Below are 21,701 nucleotides of genomic sequence, written 5' to 3' on the forward strand. Positions count from 1 at the left end.
TTTGCTCAGAGCCCTGTTGCTGAGGGTCAGAGTGGGAAACATGAGAACCTTGGCCCAGGGTAGGACAGCAGTGCTGGGAGCAGAGAGCAGAGCTATCCCAGCACTGGGAGATCAGCACCTCTCCTGCAGCCTGGAACGCTGTACTTCTGGACAAGGTTGCCATTTCCACATCACTGCCCATTAAGGCTGTTTTGAAGCTCCTCTTGTGCAGGTGGAAGTGGCTTTATTTAGATGCTGTGCTATTAATCTAGGCTGAAAACATGATTTACAGTTTCACAGAAAGCCAACAAGTCTGGCTTCAGTCTGGTGCCACCTCTAGGACCAAAGGTACAGTTGCAATAGTGCAGGCTGGGAAGAGAAAACAGGCCGAGATGTTTGATATCTCCAGCCTAAAGGCTGGGCTGGTGAAGCTGAATGTTTTCAGAGATGGAGCTGAAGGATGAAAGCTCAATAATCTCCAAACTCCTCCAAGCCCCCCAACCCCATCCTGTGCTGCTGGGGGCACCCAAGTGGTGCTGGTGAGCAACAGCAGCTCCTGCTGAACTGCTGGGGAAAGGGCTGCAGACGTAGAAACAGCTGTTACAGACTGGACAAAAGGCATCAGCACGTCGTAGTAGTCACATTTTTTATTTTAACTTTTCTGGGGGGAATGGGGGAAAAAAGAGCATACATTTGTATTTGTACAATATTTAACAATCACTTCGTTGGGAGGGGAGGGAGTTGGTTTGTTTTTAGTACTTGCAGAAAAACAGCAAGCACATCTGACAGTAGTACAACAACCTGTGCCCAAAACACTGACAAATACAAAGAGTAAAGTTAAAATAATTGCTTACCAAAGTCTCGAGAGGTAACGAATAGAGTATGGACTGAAACTGCACTTAAAATAAGAAGTAAAAATAAAGTACTGCTGGTTGAGTATCTGAGGTAAAAGATGTTCCGTCAAGGATGCTACTTGAATCGTTTTGCCCGTGAAACCTACATTGCAGCTTCCTGCATTTTGTACCAAGTGTTCCTAATGGACGTCATTGTATTTATTAAAAAAGGCTACAAACGAGAAGCTGGAAATAGAGCAGAGTGGTGGCCCTGTTCTGTCCGATGCTGATACGGCCAGCAGCTGCCTTCTTACTGCCTGGTTACGTTGCAGTTCGTGCACCAACGTTGGTCTTTGGACTGACTTCTCCTCAGGAGCTGAGGTACCGGGGTTTTGCAGCGCTCAGCCCCAGCGGGCACTGACTGCAAGCAGGCAATGCTGAAACGCTTCCACCTGCATCAACCTCACCGCATCCTGCTCGCGTTTACGCTCCAGAAATGCTGGCTCTGAGGTTTCTCAGCTTGCACACTTGAACGCTCCAGCAGCGAACCAGAAGTAAGCCGGAATGCCCTGCGAGAGCAGCTGTACCTGACCCAATTGGAAAGCATTTATACTGCGAGTATCTTTTTCACAGCTGCACTGAATTATGCTGTTGCAAATCAGGAAATTCAGAGTAGCGCAGTATTGAAACGCTCAGATAGACCCCAATGCAGTTTTAAAACACGAAGAGAAGTGATCTTGGTTTCCTGGGGCAAAGCTCAGCACTTGCAGGGGGTGCAGCTCTCTGCTGCCAGACCCTGCAGCAGCTGAAGGACAACACAAAAGTGCTGCACATTTTGGACAGGACCGCTCTTTGCTTGAGAACTTGGCCTGTATTTATTCTACCTCTGCTGGGAAAGGGGTTAAAACTCAATGGGAGCACAGAAGTTTGAAGCAAAATACAAATGGATCCTTATTTGTTCAGAACTCAGCAGCTATGCTTATGCCCTGCTGAGCACAGAAGATGGCATCCCAGGAGTAAAAATGGAAGCAAAATGAAAACGTCAATTACGGTGGCCACAAGCAGCTTCTTTTTACGACCCATCTGAACAGCACGGGGCTGCGCCCTGCAGTAGCAGCAACCCCTCTGAGCCACATGGAGCCTCAGCAGAAAGACGAGCAGCAGCGTGACACAGCACAGGGAGCGCAGCAGCAGGAGCACCGCAGCCATGCCTTCCCTTCCTTCCCTGCTGAGAGCACACCGACCTACATCTTGTTTGCTGTAACCTCCGTTATTGTTGCCAGAGATTTAAGTCCCTGTAAAACAGCGCCTTGGGGTGGGACGGACCCAATCTTCCAAGGTAACGTTCACATTTAAGCCCCTAATTGCAACGTTAGAGGCTTCTTTTGAAAGCCCTCCAAAGCTCGGTGTGATAACAAACAGGCAACAATAACACAGCACAGCCCTGGCTAACGTCGGTTCTATGCTCCAGAGGTTTGTAACATTTATTGTACTCTGTGTAAAGGACCAAATAAACCTGGTGGAGCAGCACTTCTGAGAAGCACTTTGGCACCTATCTACCAGTCCGTTTGTAATTGACATGTAAGGCATGACTCACCACTCACATTGCAGTCGTGAAAGCCATTTCAGTGTTCTTCCCTACACTTCTGCCAGTCTGTGGTACGGAATCGGTTACCCCGGAGTTGTCATTGCATATCTCAGTTGTAGGTGTGACTAAACGATCCCTGAAAGTTCTGAGTGTTTATCATCTGCAAAGCGTGGCGGGAGTTTCAGGTGGGGTGGGATAAGCCCCAGGTCTCACAGACAGTCAGCAGGACGCCGGAAAGATGGCACCAACTTGAAGCAGAGTGAAGGATGCAAATCTCAAAGCGGAAAGGAAGGAATTTGGGGTAACTGAGCTTCCTGAGGTGATCCTGAAACAGAGACACAGAACCCACTGCGTCCTGCTTAGTGAAACAGAGAGCACGGCGGGCAGACCTCGTCACAAACATAAATAGGAAAAGGCTTCTCATAAAATAAAAAGACTACGATCGCAGAGCTTTCCAGTGTCACAGCTCACAGAAAATTAAAAGTCATGCTTAAGCTTTCAACTACTCCTCAGACACAGCAAACCTAAATAGAATTCCATTAAATAAATGTATGAGATACTCTGGGAAATGGAGGTAAGAGAAAAGCTTCAAACTAAAACAGGGAGGAAAAGTTTGTTTCAAGAAACAGCACTTGTTTTTTTTCTTTTATACACAACAAGCTAGTACAAGAAAAAGGCTAAAAACACTGCTTTAGGAATGGCCATTTACTGTTGGCATGAAGCATAGCTTACCCTTCTTAAATAACACAGTGAATTTGAAGTACATCATTTACAAAACACGGATCGGTTTATTACTCCAATTCTGTTAGTGTTGTCAATCTCATAATTTAGCGGAGGTGGAACTGAGGTATACCTTGTTGAGGGAGGTTAAGTAATACTTGGAAGCCTCTTTGCTATATCCCACTTGATTACTTTTGTTTATGTACACCGAACAGCAGCACACTAAACATTCACAAGCTGTGTCATATTGGCATTACAATAAGTCATCTTTATAAACAACAGCAAATGCAATAAAAACAAGTTACCCTTTTTTTTTTTGTTTGTTTGATTTTGTTTTTGTGTTTTTTTGTTTTTCAATCTGAAATGAAATGTTTGATTTAAAAAAAATACCAGTAGTTCCTTAAGGAATTCATCAGTCTCTTCCAACAGCTATTAAGAAACCCAATGTCAGTTTGTAAAACGCTCCGTCAGCCCGTCCAGGTCCGCCCTTTGTTCAGGCCCTGAACAGCCCCGCTGCCACCTCCGGGCGCGTCCTTCGGCATAAGCAGGGAATGCAGAAAGTCTCATGGATTCGTGTGTGGGAGGAGGGGGAGCAGGAAGGGAAACACGTCCCGACGCTCCCAGAGACCCCGCGGTCGCTTCACACAGAACACGACGACGCCGGCAGTCCCGTCAGCTTTAGCAGCTCCAGCGAAGAGTCCTGTTGGTCAGTTCCATGACCAGTGCAACTATCATAGACTGGATTCTTTGGGAGGAAAGTCAACATTTGTCACCATTGTGACCACAGTCACGATGTCCTCTGTTGTTATAATGTTAGTTAGTTTTCGCATCTGAATAATGCGTTCTTCTACGCAGCCCGCTGACAGCCTGGCTTCTGCGTCGTGATCCCAGCACTCCTCGATGGTCTCACACAGCATCGCCATCCCCTGCGGGCAAACAGAGGCAGCGTGAGGGAGCCTGCCGTGAGCTCAGCAGAGGTTTGAGGTACAGCCCTTCGCATCCCTTTTGCCACATTAGTTTTGAAGCCCAACGTGTCAGGGCACCTCACACCTATTATTAATGGCACAAAAGAAACAAGCCCAACAGCAAGCCAGTGCTTTTCTTTATAGCACACTGCTGTATGCTGGCAGTGGTCGTGGCACTTCCTAAGGCCTCACACTCAGAGAGGTGAAGCTGTGCAGGGATAACATGAAAGCAAACTGTACAGAAGGGGATCTGCCCCCGGCACCAGTTCATTTCTCTCCCATGTAACACTGAGCTGATCCCACAGCATGCTGCTTACAGGGAGCAGATGGCAGCGCACACATTGGCCTTGCAGATGCTGCCATCTATTGTTCCCAATAACCCATTCTTTGAGAACAAAGCAAAACGAAAGGAATGGAAGTTAAACAGTGCGAGGAATGCACAGCATCGCTGAGGTCTCTTGCCAGAAGCCAACTCACAGGAGCTGCTCCTCCCTAACAGCTCCCAGCAGCTTCCCACTCACTCACCCTGCGTTGTTACGTGCGCTGCTTGTTCCTTCCCGCAGGAAATCAAGGCTGTTATTCCTTATGTTTAATTTTATCATGCACGTTTTCATTTCAGACAAAAAACCACAGAATCTCTGCTTTAACCAAAAAAAAGCACTTTCAATTCGCTCAAGACGAGAGGGAACTTTTTATGGTGTTCATAAGTCCATTTGATTTTTACTATGCTCAAATCCTTCCTAAAAGACAGCTGTGTGAGCAGCACACCGTGCAGGATTAACACTACCTGATTCAAATCACAACAGCTCCTGGTGCAGAACTACTTACAGAATGCTTCTGCCAGCACTCTCTTAAAACAGGCCTCTTCTTTTTATGAACCACAACTTCCTGCATGTCTTCAAGGGAAGGATGCTGGCCGATTTCTTCTTCAAACGGCAGCATGTACTCATCTACTGGGCCTGGAGATGAGCAAAAAGATATTAGTTAAAACACAAGTTCTGCTTAAAGGAAAAAAGATTTGCCTGTTAGAAACGTAGCCCATAAGCAGATGCTTATAGCATAGTTTGCTTCTGGTGCTGCTAAGGCTCACACAGTGCCAGGCGAGCAGCAGCTCAGCCCCTCACTGAGCAGCTCAGACCCTTCACTCTCCCACCTGTGGCAGCCACACGCAGGGGACACAGGGAAAGGAGGAAGGCGAAGGTGAGCAGAGCAGCACAGCACAGCACAGAGCCCACTGAGCACTGCAGGTACCTGCTGCAAACAAAGCAACTCAGAGACAGAAAGAGCAGCCGCGAGTGCAGAGCTGCACACAGCTGTGACTCAGGAAGGCTGCTTTCCTCTCACATCTCCCTCACTTTCTGGAATAATAACCACACCTGCCAGAGATCTACAGCACACTTCTAGTGAGATTCAGGTATGTGTGTTTTACAGTGCAAAGGGGCAAGAGATCAATACAGAATGCGGGTCTGCCCCTGAAAGAACACTGATCCCGTTAGTAAACCCAAGCAGAGCTTTCATATTTACTTAGTTTCATTAAAGTCTTCACTGCAAAGTGAACTTCCCCTGAATGTTTTGAGCCTTGTCTTTTGTCTCGTCCTGCATTAACCCTGACTTGTGCTGGACACCATAAAAACTCCTCTACTTAAAACATTTAAGAGAACTGTTCATACTTGAAATATAGGACCAGAAACCTTTTCTTGATAGTTTGAAACCTGGTTCGAACAGTTTGCTTCATGGACAAATACACAGCTGTGACAGACTCCCAGCTAACAGCTCAGAGTGCTGCACGTTGCTGACACAGCCATGTTTTCAGTCTCTGTGCTATCAGCAATTCTTTCGCATATTCCTGTCTCCCATTAAAATAACCATCACTCTGATACCAACCAAGAGAACGACTGGGCAGGGAGGCACCGAGTTCCCACAGCAGTGCCTCACTCACACCTACAGTTAAATCAGCAGCAGAATCTCCTATATTACTCATTCCATTGTTTCCTTTCACCAGGATTCAAGGACCAAAGTTTGTATGTATGCCAAGAAGCAGCCAGAAAATCATGAGCTGCCACACTGTGCTCTTTGTAATAGAATACATGTTGACCAACGAGAATTCTTCATATCAGAAAAGAAACAATACTGAGGGACAAACTGGTCGGTGCTGACACTGTGAGGCTGACCACAGGGAATCAAACAAGTCAGGAGTTCAGCAGTAATTCCTTCTTGCTATCACCAGAAGAAAAGCACAGGGCAGAAAATGTTTACCTGGGACATCATACACAGGAGAGATTCAATTATGAAGTGACTGCGTAGTGCTAGTGTTTAATTCCTTTGCTCACAAGACTACCATCCTTCATGCACATAACCTACCTTCCAATTCCTAGTTTAAAAGCCACCCATTTAATGAAGCATTTCAACAGAGCAGGTATTTTGCTCACCATCTGAGGCAGTGCAGCGTGACGCCAGCTCCCAGAGGACCAAGCCCATGGCATACATGTCTATTCTCAAAAACGCATCCCTTTGGAAGTTTATAGCACCTTCTAGGACCTCAGGAGCCATGTACCTTCGTGTGCCAACCTGGAGAGACACAAACATAACAACACTGCACACTCGGAACCAACAGTTTGTGGAATGTGGAAGTGTGAAATGGGAGGAAAGCAGCGAGACGGGGCAGAGGACAAAAAGCTGTGATCTTTAATTATCTACATAACTGAGTAATATTAACTGATTCTACGAGAAGGTCAGAATTGCCACCTCTCTTAGAGGTCAGAGTTGACGATACCGTATCCTTTCCAGGAAGAAAGCACAAAGTATTGTCACTTTTTGTTCACAGTTACAGCTGTGTTGTGTGTGCAAACCAATCCATCTTTACCTGTCCATGTGTATCTCCTGCAGATTTTCCAGCCTCGAACTTTAAAGCTAGACCAAAATCAGCAATGCAAGCTGTAAGGTTGTTTTTCAGCAGCACATTCTTGCTTTTGATGTCCCTTTCAAGGTAAAGAAAATAATTAGAAATCCAGAACATGAAATATTGTATGAAGTGATAGGTATATATATATATATATATATATATATATATATATATGTAATATAAAGAACTAGCACACAAAACCACCACTTACAGTATACGTTTCCATCTGAAGGCATTCAGTATTACTTGAAGTTACATACATTTGTTTCAAAAGCCATACTGGCAATTATTTTATATACTCATAGGATACTCAAGTAACTGTGCAAAAATAGTTACATTAACTGCAATGTCCCCACTGCCCTCTATAAAACACCAGCCAGCTTTCTGCTTAGGCTGGGCAGATCTTCTTTATTAGGCTCTTGATATCTACAGAAGGAAGTTATCACAGTAATTTTTGAGTACTTTGTATCTGTCCATATTTCATGTCCTTTGGCTCCAAGTTAAACATTAACCATCAGCTGCAGATCCCTTACCTATGTGAGATGGCAGGTTTATGTCCATCTTTTAGCCCTGGTATATCCTCATGGAGATAAGCCAGGCCTCGAGCCATAGTCTGAGCAATGTGACACAGCTCATTCCAGGAAACCACGTTAGCCTTGAGGAAGTCAGTTAACGAACCCTGCGTAGCAAAAAAGAACAATTGTAAGATAAGTTTCACTCCCAACAAGCCATAAAGAAAACCTCTGCGTAGCCTCCATCCTAAAATACCATGGTACGCTTATCTGCCTTCCTCTGTTTTCTGATAAATCCTATCATTACACACACATATCTACTGCTAGCTTAAAATACAACAAAAAATTAACCTTTGCATCATCACTGCCTGTGAACAGCACAGAGATGTGCCCATGTATCACTTCAATAACCAGGCAGCATAAATCAACTCAAGTTCATGGCCAACAATCTGCACACAGCTGCCCATATCAGAAATAGGAGCCAGGCCCTGCTTTTTTAGGGCAACTTATGGCGTTCCAGCCACAGGAAACTGCAGGTCAGATTCGCCTTCAGGAATCTGCTCAGCTGTGGACGTGCACTCTCTGAGCCCTTTAACTGACAGCATCTCTTTTCTCTTGGAGCAATGACTGTAAGTCCTACATCAGAAGAGGAACGGATGGGATAAAAATGCCAGAATTGACATTACATCACAATGTCCACAAGGTGGAGCCTATTTAATTCAGGCAAATACAGATGAGGGACACGCAAAAATAAGCACACTGTAAGAAGCAAAAAGGTAGGATAAGTATTTCTATGTGTTGTAAAATAACCTCTTTATTAAGTACAGACCAACAACAGCTGAAAGTAAGCTTAAATAAATCCACATCCAGCATCAGTTAACAGTCAGTGAAAGCTCTTCACATTCCTGTCACTACCTGGAGGTCGTGTTTGCAACAAACCTTTTCGTGAAATGCTGTAATTAACCAGAGATCGACATCAATGCTAGTGCCTCGTTTCTCTGCTCCGATGAACTGCAGAATATTGTCGTGCTTCATTCCAGGTAGGCTGTAAATTTCATATTCATTCTGCCACGACTGTTTGTCCTTTAAACAACAAACAAAACCAACATCAAACAACCAAGTCAATACCACGATCCTACGAGATCCCCCAGGTAGCAGCAGTGGCTGTTTGTAAGTGATGAAAACCCATCCTGGTGTCACTGTAATGCCACCCTCATGGACACCATGTAAATTTGCTCTTAATGTTGTGATCACAACCTATTCTAAGCATGGCTTTCAGAAGGTACTTGCTGGGAAGCCAACAGCATTTTGTTTAATTAGAACCTTACAGCTCTTACAGTGCTGCATTTCAGAACATCTATTTACTGGCTCACACTCAGTCCAAGTGCAGCTTAATTTGGTCTCAGTGATGGAAAAGACATTTGAGAACAGCAAACAGTATTCAGGTATCGGTGCTAACTAAGTATTTTTGTTGTCTTTGCCTTATGGCTGTACAGAATTTCTGTTTCACTGATACACATTTGCTGCATTTAATAAAGCCCCACATGCTTTGGCTGAAGCTGTTTCCCACGCCTGAGAACATCCCTGCAATACCCACATTTACAGTACGCGATGAAAGTTCTCTAAAACAAAAGGTTCTCACTGTGAGCAGAAAACATGGCTTGCATTACGATAAGCCCAGCAATGCAGGACATGAAGAACTTTTGCCTACCTGGATAGGGAATATTTTGACTGCAACATACTCGTTCAGCAGCTGAGCTTTCCACACACACCCGAATCGTCCCCTGGCTTTGATCTCCAGCAACTGCAGCGGCTTCAAACCCATCAACGGTGAAGGTGGTGGTGGTCCAGGATCCTGAAATTAGGTAAACACCATTAATTAACATTGCTATTACAATATGTGCCATCTAGAAAGAAAGGCATGTAAACCAAGACTTGGTACCATGTAGCCAACCCTCCTGCAACAAATTCCCCCAGACAAACCAGAAACAAAACAGCAACTCTTCTCCACAGGAAGGAAAAAATAACAGACTGTGAGGCATGCTCAGAATTATGTGCAAGCAACAGCATGACAACAGTTACAGTACACACCTGTCCAACCAGGAATAAAAGCACAGCAAAAATTAAGGGATAAAGATAATTAAGTTTCACTTGGTACCTTTTTAAGCAATGGAACTAACCCAAACACCTTTGGTTTCCCTCACCCTGCCTTTACCACACTCTCCTGAGCACCCTACTGATGGGCTGGAACAGTGAAATGCAGCTCTTCCTTAAATTATACACATCACCTGCTTTCTTCCCTACCACCAACCAACACACCAGACCCGCCTGCGATGCCCCTGCATCAAACAGCTCTACCCAGACCTGGCCCTCCTGCCTGACCCCCGCAATGGTGTTGCCATTGGTGATGATACATGGGCAGGGGATGAACAGTGTTCACGGCAGCACGGCTCAGCAGAGGCCTTACGTTACATATGAAAGCAAGAACCTACAAATGGAAGGCTGGTATTGCACTGCAGAATACACAGTGCGCTGCTCAATGTCTAGATTGTACACTTCACTCCTGCTTTCCCCCACCAACATCAAACATCTCATGCATGTTAAAGATGTTTGCTGAACAACTGTGGTTTTAAAGTATGCTTTGCTATTGTGAGAATGGAGACAAGAGCTTCTGCATCCATCCAAGTTCCGAGCAGTTTAAGCACAGTAATAAATAACCATACTCTCTTTCCTATTAAGCAATAAACACATCCTTCAAAAAGGACTAGTTTCATCAATAGCTTTCTATCAATTCAAATAAATTCATCAGAAATCAGTACCTGTAAAAACATGATACTGAAATACAGAGTGGGGAAGTTACAATACTACCCTCTAAAGATTATGAAGTTCTTTTGCCAACGCAATTGATGGATGCACAGATAAAGCTGCTGCATCAACGTAGCTGGGTTTAAGCTGGGTAAACACAAGAGGAAACTAAGCTTAAGAATTAAAACCTGCTTCTAACACGAGTTCTTGTTCCTGGAGCTGCTGATACACGGCCATGCAAGTTTCCAGTCCTGTGCTGCCCTTCATTCGGTGCCAAAGCCCTTTATGAATATTTCAGGCAGCAGGGAGCTCACTGTCCTCAAACTGAAACGAGATGCCCAAATTTACTCACAAAGGCCTATTTTGAGTTTACAAAGCTGTTATTTTAAGGGTCCTGAGCACAGCGTGGCACCCAAAGACTGAACACCATGAACACCGTGCCATTACACAGCCTGTGTGACCAGGTTTGAACCTTGGGACTCGCCTGAACTAAGAGAACCTCCCATGGGAAGTAAACCCGAACCTCCCTTGCTGCAGCAGCTTTCCTTCCTGCACTGCTCCCTGCTCTCCCTCTAGCCCATGTTCAATACTTCCCATATACCCACACTCTGCATTTCCTAGAAGGTCTGAGCACTTCAAACTATTTTCCCACTTGTTATACAGCGAACTTCTATAAAATCAAAACTTTCTGCTCCTTGTGAAGAACAACCATAACTGTACACAGAGCAAAACGAATCCTGATTGGAAATGGGAAGGAGAGCTGCCTTGACATAAACTAATAGTTTTTAGGTTTCCTGAAGTGAGTGGGGAACGGTTCTGAAGATCATCACAACAGGAAAACTACAAATCCAAGGCAATGATGAGCTGGACAGACAGCTTAAGGGCCGCCCCAACACCATCCATCAGCATGTGAGTGCAGCTCCAGTCGTTCCCCTCACATGAAAAAGGACCAATAAGCCACGTGTGGTTGTACAAAGACATTTCTCTCTTCGGACTCCAAAATAAGAACAAGTTCTTAAACTCCACAGCCCACACATGTTCTCCGTGTTAACTTCTGCATTAATTCCCTTTGGTTACATTTATTCTACAGCTTCCATTAGAACATGGTCAACAAATCCTCATTTCTCTTTTTGAGTTTAGGTTCATTTTCAATTGAATACCACACGAAAACCCAAACAGAGTAGAAGTCAGAACTCAGCTTCTGTAATGTAGCCTAGGACTGACCCTGTGACTTGCATCAAACTCTTATTAACATAATCTAGGTAGTAGCTTGTAGTCATAACACTTATTTTTCCCTATCTGGAATGAAGTCATTTGGAGCAAAACAGTACAAAGAACAGAACGATGGTCCTTCACAGGTGTGATATTCAGAATATTTAGACAGCAACCTTCTATTTCCCCCTAAAGCATGTTCACAAGGTGTTTTGGCTGTGAATACGAGGCCGATGTAGAAAACATACAATGTAAACTGAGCATTCAGACCACAGCTCCAATCTTGCTTGGTTTTTCAACCACACAGTAACGAGCATGGCTCTAAACAAACAGTTCTCAGTTACTTGCAGTTTTTTAAATGAAGAACCATTAATTAAATGCAAGTAAAAATCACTTCTGGCCAACGATGAAGTCAAAGTAGAGACTGATGGTGGCAGAGCACTTCTCTTCAGCTAACCTCTCTCCTCCATCCAAACACATCCATTTCACACACATGAGCCGTGCCAGCTGCTCACAGCAGGCAGCCCCCAGCTGCAGGAGTGCAGTGCACAGCCCAGTGCTGGACGTGGCACTGGCTGCAGCATTCATGGTGTACTCCACATCAGTCCCTGCAGACATGTAACTCCATTGCCTGAGGAGTCACAGCAGGCTTCAAGAAAGCCACAGGCAGCAGACTGAATCTCTGTTCTTCAACCCCGCATGCTTACCAATTTCTGGTCTAAAATACTGAAAGGATGGAATTCATACCAAAACAACTTCTTACAAGTCCACAGAAAGTTCCATAACCATGAACAAACATCAATGCATCTTACCTCAATCATTATATGAAAGGCGTGCTTGTTGAGGGGGAAAAAACACAGGCAAAAGAAATTACTATTTACATCAAGAATGGGATGAGAAAACAGTTTATAAGAAAAGAGACAAAATAAATTGCTTGCGAATTAACAACAAAAATACTCATGGGGATCACAATACTTTCCTGTGCTGATAACAGAGCATTTAAAATGAAAAAAGAAAAGCATCATTGATATGTTAGCAAAGAAAAATAAGCAAAACCAAAGGTTTGAATACAGACCATCCGCTGAATTGATCTCATAATTAGAAACAGGAGCGTCCATGTTGGTGCCTACACAAACGTCACTGCAGAACAGTGTATAAACACATGCAGAACATACTTACAAACACAAGTTATGCAACTCAGCTCGTTATGCTCCCAACTGCACAGTAGAGGGCACTGTTGTATTTTATCTTTTAAGTTAAGAGACTACACTGTACTCAGTACCTAGCTGAGGATAATGGAAACTTTCACATGCCTGAGTTAGAACCAAACCTCACTAACAAACAGGTCTTCATACACTGGATCTGTGTCAGTAAATCTGGCATGCTTGAACAGGAACTAGGACATGTGGACCTGCAGATGCCACATCCCACACATACAAGGTACAATTATAATGCTTAAGACTTATTTCAAACAAATCACGAGTTCACAGACCACTGAACGAAATCTATTACAAAAGCAGAAGTCCAAGAGCTCTATTACTGAAACTTAAAACATGTTTCAATGAGACAAGCTTGTCCGTGCTGATTCAAAGTAGGGAGGCTCAGAGACACCTTCATTCCTTCTCCTGGGCTTTTTTCTCAGTCATTTTCTGTGTCCTCTGCAGTTTGATCAGATACTGCAACAGCACAACACCCAAAGGCCTGAAGCATTCGGCTGCCATGTAGCAGCAGCCATGTCCTCCTTCTGCCTTTGCCCTTACATTCTTCAGATTCTACTGAGCTGGGGCCAACACCAGCCTCCTCTCAGCTCAAGAACTGTCTAGCACACACTTAGCATTATCTACATAATTAATAATAGAAGGGCTGAAGCATTTCTTGAAGTCTACATTAGCTGGGGTCTGATTTACAGCTTGCTGTCAGGTGGGTGCCCGGAGCAGCCCTCCTGGGTCAGCCAGCACAGCCGCAGGTGAGGCTGAAGCCCCTGAACCCAGCACTGACCCTATAAGCCTTGTACAGCCTGCAGATACGTCAGGCACTTCATCAGAGGAAGGAACTCCCTTTAAAAGGGCTAAAAAAACCCTTCAGCTCATTTTCTTTCACTGACTGGCGGTCCCAGTATGACAACAGTTATTCAGTGTATGCAGTTCAGACACGGCAGCACAAACTCCACAACCCACGAGCACAGACGTTCCTGCTCCAAGCTGCCCATGTTCCTTTACCTGAAACAACAGCCAAGCAAAATAACAACATTGCTCCATCTTTGCATCTGATAGGGGACAGCCTCTGCCCAGGCTGATAGCCACATCTATTACATGCTCACATCTCTGCTGAAGCAGCAGGTGAATAAACAAGCACTGCTTGTATGAAGTAGCTACTCGACAAATCTCTTTCCTTGGGCTGCAAAAGAAAGTTATTAAAGAGTAATTTTTCAGGCCTGTTTGCTGCTACAGTCCTCCAGTTCCAAAGAACCATGTAAATTCCTCAGAAATAAGTAAAAAGGCACAGGAATCCAAACATTCTGCTCTTAGCAAAATGAGAAAACACATATATGGAATTCTGAAGTCCTATCCCAAACCCCACATCACTCTCTTAATGAAATCCCCTCCCCAGACCTTAACACATCACACACAGGACAACTTCCAAAGAGATTTATGCACACCGCAGACATTCTGATACTAAAACCATTGCCTGTCCCTTCAGATACACACCACCAAGGCAGAAATTTCATTAGATATCCAAATACCAGCAGGTTAAGCAGTATCTGGCTATTATTGAAATGCAAATATATTCATTTCAGCAATTACTGCAACTCTCAAGTAATAAAAGCTGGGAGTAATGGAGAGCCCCACAGAACAGCCACCATCCCCACACACACACACATAGCTTCATGTTCAGGCCGGGAGCAGGGAAATAGCTGTGATACCTGCAACCACCTGGATAAAAAACCAAATTCAAGCAGTTTGTCTGAACTACAGACACGTCACAGAGATATTTATAAACGTAATGCTCCAAATAAATGCACATCATCAATTCACTCCCTGGTTCCTAACTACGGCCGTAACTATGGCATCTGCCTGTTCTCTTACAAGTCCCTCGACCTTTTCACTTACAAGTCCCTCAAATGCAAAGTAAAATGATTTGTTCTTGCATTCCTGAGAGGTATCAGCCTACAGCACCCAGGAGAGCATTTCTAAGGACACACAGCACTGGACTTCGCGATGGAAAACTACTAAAAAGCTCCCAAAGGTCAGGTACCTGATTGCACACTTGCCAGAAATCGCTGTTCCAGCCCTCCTGTGATTGCTCCCCAGCACAATCAAAGACTGTCACCTTTGAACAAGTGTACCTGAGCTGGGTATCCCAGCACCACAATCAAAGGATGGCGTCAGAGCTCCCTCCTCTGTCACTCCAGCTACTGATTGGAATCAGTTCTAGAAGTTCTCATTAGACCTGAAGGTACAAATGCATCACCACAGAACATCAAGTCATGCACACTCCTGGCAGTGCCAACCTAGGGCTTATGGGTCTTTTAAATACTAACATTGCCACTCATTTAATGTTAATGATTCATCCACGACCAGCAAGTACTCAGCCTTAACTCCTTCCTAGCTAACCAAAGGCTCCAACCCAGCCTGCACCCACCATTCAAAACAAGTTCTTCCCATGTCCAACTCCCAGCTTTTCTCCATTGATCAATGTATTCTTGATAAAACACCTCTCCCTTTCTTATCCCTCATTTTTCAAGTGTTTTAATGATTCTATTTAAATGTAACAACAACAGAAGTGGCTGGAAGAGCAAAGTGGGAAAAACCTCAACATTTCATTTCATTTTGTCATTCTTCCTCAGCAGCCAACAGCCATTTTCTGAGTGTGGTAAAGGGACAGATTGCCCCAGAGATCTGAGAGCACCAAGTCGATTATTTGGTGTGCTCAAACTTAATTTAAGGAATAAAAACAGTAAGTGAAAATCTTTTCCAATGCCAACCACAACATATTTACTCACTAGTACCTACATTTCCATTATTTGTTTGAAAATAAATCATTTTCTTCCATTACTATTCATCCCATGCTAAGCAGAACTGCTTTCAATTCTGACTCCTTACAGCTGAAACTGAAGTAGCAAAATCAAGATGAGGCTACACAGGTTTATTTGTACTTTGTATCTTCAGAAGTTGCACAGAAGGAGGTACGATGGTGATAGGAGCAGCCCATTCAACACAGAGTAATTGCTGAGACTCAAAGCATCGAGACCAGGGTGATGACCAGAGCGGTATCTCTTTGTATCTGATCAACGTGCTCCAGTTAAGTCTTAGTTTATGTAGCATGTGACTTTGGAAACAAGGCATGTCTTCCCTATATTATGGATGCATTTGGAAGCATGTGGTTTTTATGTCACTGTTTAATACAGAGTTTAAACAGCTCATTATGAGATTTTGAATTTCCAGTCACATCAAATAGGTCCAGATCAGGCCTTTCTTCTGCTCAGTGCTTAAACACATGCAGCATCTTTGACCCAAGTAACTCCAAATGTTTCAGAAGAAAGCATAAAAATAGGCTAAGAAAAATGACATTATGTGAATCGACAAAGCTTTTTCCAACCCTCACAACAGATGACTCTTATTTTAAAAACAACACAAAACAAAAAAAGCAACTCTGTGCTCTACTAAGAAATTCATCACTTGGGCACTTCACTAAAAGTACACGAGGTTAATTTTTCTATGCACAGTATGGAGAGCCACAGCTCTGCAAACTGATAAAAAACAGAAGTGTTACTTGTGTCAGTTATGCTATAAAATAGGTTGTGGTCCTATCTATCAGATGACAGAGTGGTAACACCGCAGTCACAATTAGCACTGAGTGACAACCCTGGCCCATGCTCAAGAGATGTAAAAAAATAAATGAGCATAGCAGATCAACTCCCTGCCATCCACGTTCACGTTCCTACCAGGAGAATTAGCAGGATGCTGCGGGGAAACCTGAAATGCACCTAAACTGAGTGAGAGCTTTAGTCCACAGAGGCCACAGTGCTTCATCTGCGTGTACTCAGTGCTCACAAGTGAAAGTTAACCGAGCACCAGTAACTCTTTCTAAAAAAAAATACAGTTTCAAACATCTAAAACACTGAGCCATCTTTCTGGTAAATAGATCAGACATATGGACTATATGTTTGCTGCACGTTAAGTCCTAACACAAATAAGGAGATGAAATAGCTCAGTCAAACTGTTTTACATAAACACGCATATATTTTGCAAACCTACATTTGCTAATAACTCATTACAGAATTTGAGGAGTGATAGATTTTCACTAAATTTGACAGCCAGCTTTAGCTAGACTGCAGACAGCAAGGCACACGGTGCAACTGGTGCTGGGTTGGGGAGGCGAGACGAGATGCCTGCAGGGCAGGGGAGCAGTGGGTCAGTGCTGTCCCCACATGGCCCAGTGGGTACAGAGCATGGCAGGAGTGATCCACAGCAGCCGCAGCTATCCAACTTCAATACCAAACCTACCCCTGCCACACTGGAATTAGAATAGTTACCTGGCCATCCCAATGCAATCCACAGAGCTGTGCACTGAGGTCAGTCTGTGTCAGAACCGCCTGCCTGATGCGCTGTGATGCAGTTCTATTTTCAAAGGAACATGCAGTTGTTTCCATTTTCTCAGACATTCATCCTTCCTTTCAGTTCAAAAATTTCTTCTAGAATATTTCTCCATCTTCTTTTCTTTTTTCTTTAATCTACCAAACAGTCCCTTTCCCTGTAGCACAATCACTGACATTCTATTTACTTACTCTTTCTTCTCCTAATTCTTCCAACTTTTCTTATCCTCCAGTGTTTCCTCCTCTTGATTCTCTCTCATTTCTCATCCTCCCCCCTTACTTGCTACAGACAGGAAGGTTCCTGCCAGGGCACACTGCTGCTCAGCACTCCCACTGCCATGCAGAACCTTTTCTTTTACATCAGAAACTGATGTTTTCTAGTGAATATCTGATACGCCCCTAATTAAACCATCCCACCGATTGCGACAGTAAGGCTCAGAGAAGAATGCATTTGCCTACAGACTCTACCCATGCCCTACTTATTAAATATACTGATTAAATTATTTAAATATTTGTTTTATGGTTATAAAGCTACTAATACTCTTCCCTCTCTTCCTGTTTCCCCCGCTTCCCATTGAAATCAGCTGTAACCAAATTTTAAAGTGGGAAACACTGCTCTGCTGCCTATGGGAGAATATTTCTACCTTCTATTTCCATAATTTCATTTAGATTTTCAGGCAGAAGTCACTTTTCCTGACTTTCCACATGGAGCCTTAATGCCTATTCACCACAAGATAAGAAAATGTTATTACACCATAACTAGCTCATGCACCAACATATACTTATCCCAACAGATACAATCTAGGCATTAACGAACAGGTTATTACCCTATTTATTAAAAATTTATGACATGTCCACTCCTGTACTGAACATAAACCAAGGAAGAAAAGAGCTACAATAAAAAGGAAGAAGAAAACCAAAATTCAGGTTCTTGATATATTGCAAGCATTCAACATTCGCTTGCTTTTCTGACACTGTCTGTAAGCCTAACAGGGAAATTCATTATTCACACAACTGGAAAGCATAAACTTCATCTTACAATGGAGACTGCTAAGATGACATAAAGACCCAAATACAGAAAAACGGAAATGAGTGCCAGAGTTATGCTACCAGATCTACATGAAGTTGGTTTGTTGCAAGGTCAGGATATGTGCTCTTTTCCCCCTGAACCTTACCCTTTGGCATGTAGTTATGTCCACTGCCTCCTGTTAAACTTCTCTTATCTGTTACTATGAAACTGAAACCAAAACAATTTGATTTCTCAACCACAGGTAATAACACTTCATGGAGCACCCTGACGTCAAGCATTAGCACAGGAAAACCTCACAGCAGCTGGCAGTACAGGGTAAATGCATGCAACCCTTTTAAAACACAATCCTACCAAAAATAGCAAGTGTTTTACCTTCAGATAACCATAACCTGAATTGTCACTGTATGAGAGGTGAGGTGCTGTAGCTGAGCAGTCACTGTACTGGCTCAGGGAGTTTAAGTTCAAATCTGACTCCAAAATCTCAAGTATGGGACCTCTCCTTCAGTTCTGAGGGTTTTGTTGTCTCAATCTCACCCCTGGATGGCCTTCTACATACTATTAGTTACATCTACACGATCAGCTGGAGCCTGACAACAGCAGAAACTGTAAAAGTTGGTTTTGATGCCATGAAGCCAGGATCCATTTCAAACTTGAGGACAACCAGCTCAGAATATTTCCCAGGTAAAAGAAACAGTGATACAATTGAGACATTTAAAGACAAAATATAACTTTAGCATGAAGAAATAAGAGGAAAAAGATGGTGGGAAGAACAGAGGTCACAAGATGAACTCAGCCCTTGGACTACGTTTCAATTACATATTTTCTTTATAATCTCCTTAACTGGTACCTGTAGTTCAGTTCCATGCTTTTTTCTTCTGCTAGCTGTGCTTTCCCTGTTTCTGTTTTCCATCCACTGCAAATTGTGATTATGAATTAGCCTCTCCCCTTTATTTTTGTTGTAAGCTAAGCATTACAGAAAGCTCAGGAGCACATGAGAGCACCTGCACACAACATGCACACGAGCAGTGGGACAAATGAACTTCCCTCACCTCTCAGCAATGTGAAGCCAGAACTTTTGTGCTGTTTAGTTCCACACAGCCCCAAAACAGTTTTTTAAACAGATCCTCACTCATGCATCAAATATCAATCAAAACACACAAAGCTATTAAAGTAGAAGCTGATGTTTTTTGCTTTTGGTGATACCAAGCACAGACACCTTTAAATTAGCAGAGCAGCAGGAGGCCTCAGCCATGCAACAGATGCCCATTTCTGTCTCCCCTTTGCTTCAGACATGTTTGGTTTTTTTTTTTACCTTTCAAAAAAAGAAAGAAGTCATAATGCAGCAACTTACTTGGGTTGGAACAAGTACTGGAGGATATGCCAGCTTGTGATGTCTGTACATCCAAAATGAAAACAGCACAATCACTGCAATTCCCATTATAGGCACCAATGAATAAAGCAAGGTATTGAATAGAGGTGGCTTCGGTGTGACTGGATTGGAAGTTGCTGAAGGGAACAACAACAACAAAAAAGTACATAATTCATTCATGGCTGGAAAAATCTATCATCCCAATCTAAACTTCACGCATTCAGTACAACAGGATAACAGCACTTCATCAAACAGCATACTCTAATAATTAAACAGATGTGTACTCGAAAGGCAGCATTTCAGAAGACATGGAGATAACCCAGATCCCCACACTTACATGCCAGTGCACCCAACTGTTTTGTGTTTCTATGCTTGCTCTATCTACATTGTGCAAGAGACGTTTTTATTTAAAGGACCACAAGAATGCCATCACTAAATGAATGAGAAAAGAATCAATACAGAGGTTTAATCTTCAGAATGTAAATAGTAAGAAATCATTAGTAAGTAGCGCTGGCCAGAAATAATCTGCCAATGGATTGAGGCTCTGCACATTTGCCGAAAGTAAAAATCCTCTGGCTGAAGACATTTATTTAAGTATCTCAGCGAGGACTCCAGAGGATCTTCTGGGGACAACAGAGAGCAAGGAAGAATGTCCATGATTGTGTTAGCAATATAGCTGACAAAACTGACAGGAGCATCTCTTGGGTCACCAAAGAGAACTTGAATCTCACAGAAACGTTATTTAATATCACAACTTCCTCTGGCTACGCAGTGCACAAGACATTTGCCAATTTCAATTCACTTATTAACACTGATAGTCTTCCAACAAAGATTAAGAGATTCTTGACTGGAAGAAGATACTCAAAAATAACTTCCTAACCTTCTACCTATTGTTTTCTTAAAACCATTTGTTAAGCATTGTTATCTGATGTGCTCTGTAACTTAGAAAGAAACTCTTCCAAAACTTTTAAAGGTTACTATGTGAAGCGGTTTAAAGAAATACTGCAAACATCTTTTCATGAAGAGGAGCATTCCTAGGCTGGGATGTGCATAGCAAGATAATACTGCTTATAACCTAATAATTTATAAATGCTTACAGAAGCTTCCCTATGCAATTAAGGTAAGATTTGACAGTAGATACAGCATATGAAAAAGGCCAATAATTTCATGTTATTTTTTCTTCTTACCTTCAGAAAAGAACTGAGTGCATTTTATCAAGTTCAATTTCCTTTTTTTAGTAGCTTTTAAATTGAAGGGACTGGTAACTTTCTAGGTTCATTATAAGGATGCACACAGCTCTATCATTTGGGGAATCAGAAACCTTCTAGCAGAAAAAACCTGACTGTAGCATTTTGGAAAGTCTCATCTCCTAAACATGCACAAGATCAGACATTCCTGAACTCTGCTATACAGTCTCTTCATCAGTGTGTTAGAACAACTTACGCTGTGTGACCTCCATTTCTGGAAAGTAGAAGAAGCGTTCATTACACATGTTGCCTTCACAACAACAGAAGAACACTTCAGGGCTGTCCTTTTTCTCTATGCAATCATTCCTATAAAGTAACAAAAAAAACCTTATTAATCTTACGCTGTCTGTTTTGCTGAAAAGAAAACATTTGATAATATTTAAAATTTAAAGGGAACATCAGTGAGTTACCCAGAATAGCAAACTACTCACAATACAGCAAAATGTGAGGGAGACTTATTATTTTATATTGCAACAATGAAATGCCGTTAACGTTAAACCTGAAACAGAATGTTTTGCTATTTCTAACACAAAATTCAAGAAAAGCTGACAAAAGAGCAGCTCAAGATGTGTGTTTACATGTGCAAAACAAACAAGTAAATGGTGAGCATTTAATCGCAGTCTCACAGAACAGGGTTGCAAACAATGGAGATAAGAAGGAAGTAAAATTATTTTACTGCATTTTTAGAAAACACTGATATACCATGACTTCTCCTGCATGTACGTATTCCATGTAGGGAAAGGGTTTATTTCAGACGGTGACTTAAAAGCTGGCCACAATTTCTATTAACTAACAAGCCTAAAATAATTAAGTAAGGAGGCAAAAACAGGAGTAATGCAGAAGGCAACAATTTGACAGCAGATACAAGCTTGAAGGTCCTGCAGGAATAGCTGCTGACATTACATGTTTCTAGACCTCCATAACAGTTCCAGGTTCATCTTCA

At 42.9% G+C, this 21,701-nt stretch overlaps 1 protein-coding gene across 2 annotated transcripts in view; it reads right to left on the bottom strand.

The window, feature by feature from the left end:
* Nucleotides 1-608: 608 nt before the first annotated feature.
* Nucleotides 609-21,701, bottom strand: part of ACVR2A (activin A receptor type 2A) — a 50,301-nt gene continuing 29,208 nt past the window's right edge. The window contains exons 3-12 of one of the 2 annotated variants that reach the window (XM_015869262.2): nt 20,955-21,064; nt 19,494-19,648; nt 12,329-12,352; nt 9,211-9,354; nt 8,439-8,582; nt 7,521-7,666; nt 6,949-7,063; nt 6,515-6,653; nt 4,914-5,044; nt 609-4,046 (exon numbers count right to left, since the gene is read on the bottom strand). In XM_015869262.2, the coding sequence (XP_015724748.1) occupies nt 3,852-4,046; nt 4,914-5,044; nt 6,515-6,653; nt 6,949-7,063; nt 7,521-7,666; nt 8,439-8,582; nt 9,211-9,354; nt 12,329-12,352; nt 19,494-19,648; nt 20,955-21,064 (1,303 nt within the window). In that variant the 3' untranslated portion in view covers nt 609-3,851. The remainder of the gene's footprint in view (nt 4,047-4,913; nt 5,045-6,514; nt 6,654-6,948; nt 7,064-7,520; nt 7,667-8,438; nt 8,583-9,210; nt 9,355-12,328; nt 12,353-19,493; nt 19,649-20,954; nt 21,065-21,701) is intronic. The other variant, XM_015869263.2, reaches the window with a different exon arrangement.

This window comes from Coturnix japonica, chromosome 7, assembly GCF_001577835.2.
Source record: "Coturnix japonica isolate 7356 chromosome 7, Coturnix japonica 2.1, whole genome shotgun sequence".
In the NCBI taxonomy this organism is placed as follows: Eukaryota; Metazoa; Chordata; class Aves; order Galliformes; family Phasianidae; genus Coturnix; species Coturnix japonica.